Source organism: Malus sylvestris, chromosome 6, assembly GCF_916048215.2.
Source record: "Malus sylvestris chromosome 6, drMalSylv7.2, whole genome shotgun sequence".
Taxonomy (NCBI): Eukaryota; Viridiplantae; Streptophyta; class Magnoliopsida; order Rosales; family Rosaceae; genus Malus; species Malus sylvestris.
In genome coordinates this window covers 24898226-24899924 of record NC_062265.1, presented here as the reverse complement: position 1 = coordinate 24899924, position 1699 = coordinate 24898226, and the positions used below count along the sequence as shown (strand labels likewise).

Genomic DNA, 1699 nt, shown 5'->3' with positions numbered 1-1699 from the left:
CCAGTGAGTTACCCATCCTGGGAATGCTCTGGCCCAATCTCGTTTAATTTCGGAGTTTCTACAGAACCCGAAGCCAGTGAGCTCTCAAAAGGCCTCTTGCTAATGGAGGTAGGCATGTACATATAAGGCATAGATGATCAACTCCCCTAGGCGATGTGGGATCTAATAGCTAAAGACTTTCAAAGAATAAGAATTGGTATGGAAAGCAATTCTGCCTCTTGAGAGCTCAAGTTAGAGGTTTTAGGAAGTGGAGTCCCACTTTGGAAGGCCCTTATACAATTACCAAAGTATTAGACAAAATGGCTATTACTTGGCAAATTTAGAATGAGACTTATAGAGACATCCAATCAATGCTAAATTTCTAAAGAAGTACCAATCAACTCTTTGGGATGTTAGAGACTGTTATATTAGTTAAGTCTAATACTTAAGGAAAAATTGAAGGTCCTTTTTGTGTATTTGAAACATTTGTTACTGTTAAAGAAAAGTAAATAAGTAAATAAAATGGTGAAGGAATGAGAGTTCTTTTCATTGAATAATTGGGAGAAGTACAGAGGTCCTAACCTAACAGGTTTACATCTTTAGCTAAGGCAGCTATCCTAGAATGATAGGCTTGCATGATGGTAAAAACACGACCCGGCTCTTCTAAGGCTATGTTGTTGTTGGCTAACTGAGCTTCAGACTCCTTCACTTCTTGATTGACTCTCTTTACTTCTTCGATTTTCTTGTATAGCTTGCTAGAAAGGGTTATCTACTCAGCCTTCAACACAGAAAGTTATTCTTCTAGCTTTTGAATCTTAGCAACTACTACCATTATTTGATCTTCCATAGTCGAACCCTCTTCCACTAGTTGCTGCAAAGTAGTGGAGGTCCTAGTGTGCTTCTTTTTATAGCATTTTACTTTGCTTTCTTGCCTTTCGGCCTTAAGATGATGATCCCTCAAAGCTCTTAGGTTCTCAAACAAGGAGATGAAAGACTCATACTGCATTTTAGTTATTTGTTGAGCATGGTATAGATCAGTGAGAGCTCTCTCAACATCTTGAAGAGCTTTGAGGCTAAAGGAGGCCAAGAAGTCCATCTGCATCCATTCTCTGAAGACCCTACGTTGATCTTGAAGGTGCTGAGGCTCAAAGGGGTGCTTTGGGGATCTTAGCTTTGTTCGAATTTGCCTAAACTCTCTGACTAGTTCGGGCAAAGAGGCTGTAGCTGGAAGAGAAGCCAGAGGATGAGGCATCATACAACTCCATCAAAGTTTGCAGTAGGAGTGATAGTATCTATAGAGATGGAAAGAGATGACTTAGCAACAACACTCTTTCTAGGCTGAGTGATTGGGATCTCTGTGACTCTAGAAGCTCTTGAAGACCGATGAATGACTACCCTACTAGCTAAGAAAACTTGCCCGAGCCATCACCAGAGGCCTATTAAAATGCAAAAAGACAAGTTAATGGAGCAATCTTGATCCAAACTAAGAAAAGACAAGATTGCCAGTATGTTTGTACCTGGGAGAAGCCTCGTGCTTTGGAGGTAAGGTGTGTTGTTGTAGCTACCTTAGAAGGAGTTGGTTGGTTTATCTGAGTAAGGGCAGGAGCAGCCTTAGGACTAGTCACCTTTGAGATAACTGTTATCTCAGGGACTATAGGCTCCTCAACAACTGGTGTTGGTTGAGTAATAGTCTCTGGCAAAGGGAAGATTAGCAAAGACA

At 40.8% G+C, this 1699-nt stretch overlaps 1 protein-coding gene across 1 annotated transcript; it reads right to left on the bottom strand.

Moving 5' to 3' along the window:
* Nucleotides 1-556: 556 nt before the first annotated feature.
* LOC126625552 (uncharacterized) lies at nucleotides 557-1231 on the bottom strand. Its single transcript, XM_050294614.1, is given in 1 exon segment — nucleotides 557-1231. A coding segment is annotated over 1 exon segment (675 nt).
* Nucleotides 1232-1699: the final 468 nt, after the last annotated feature.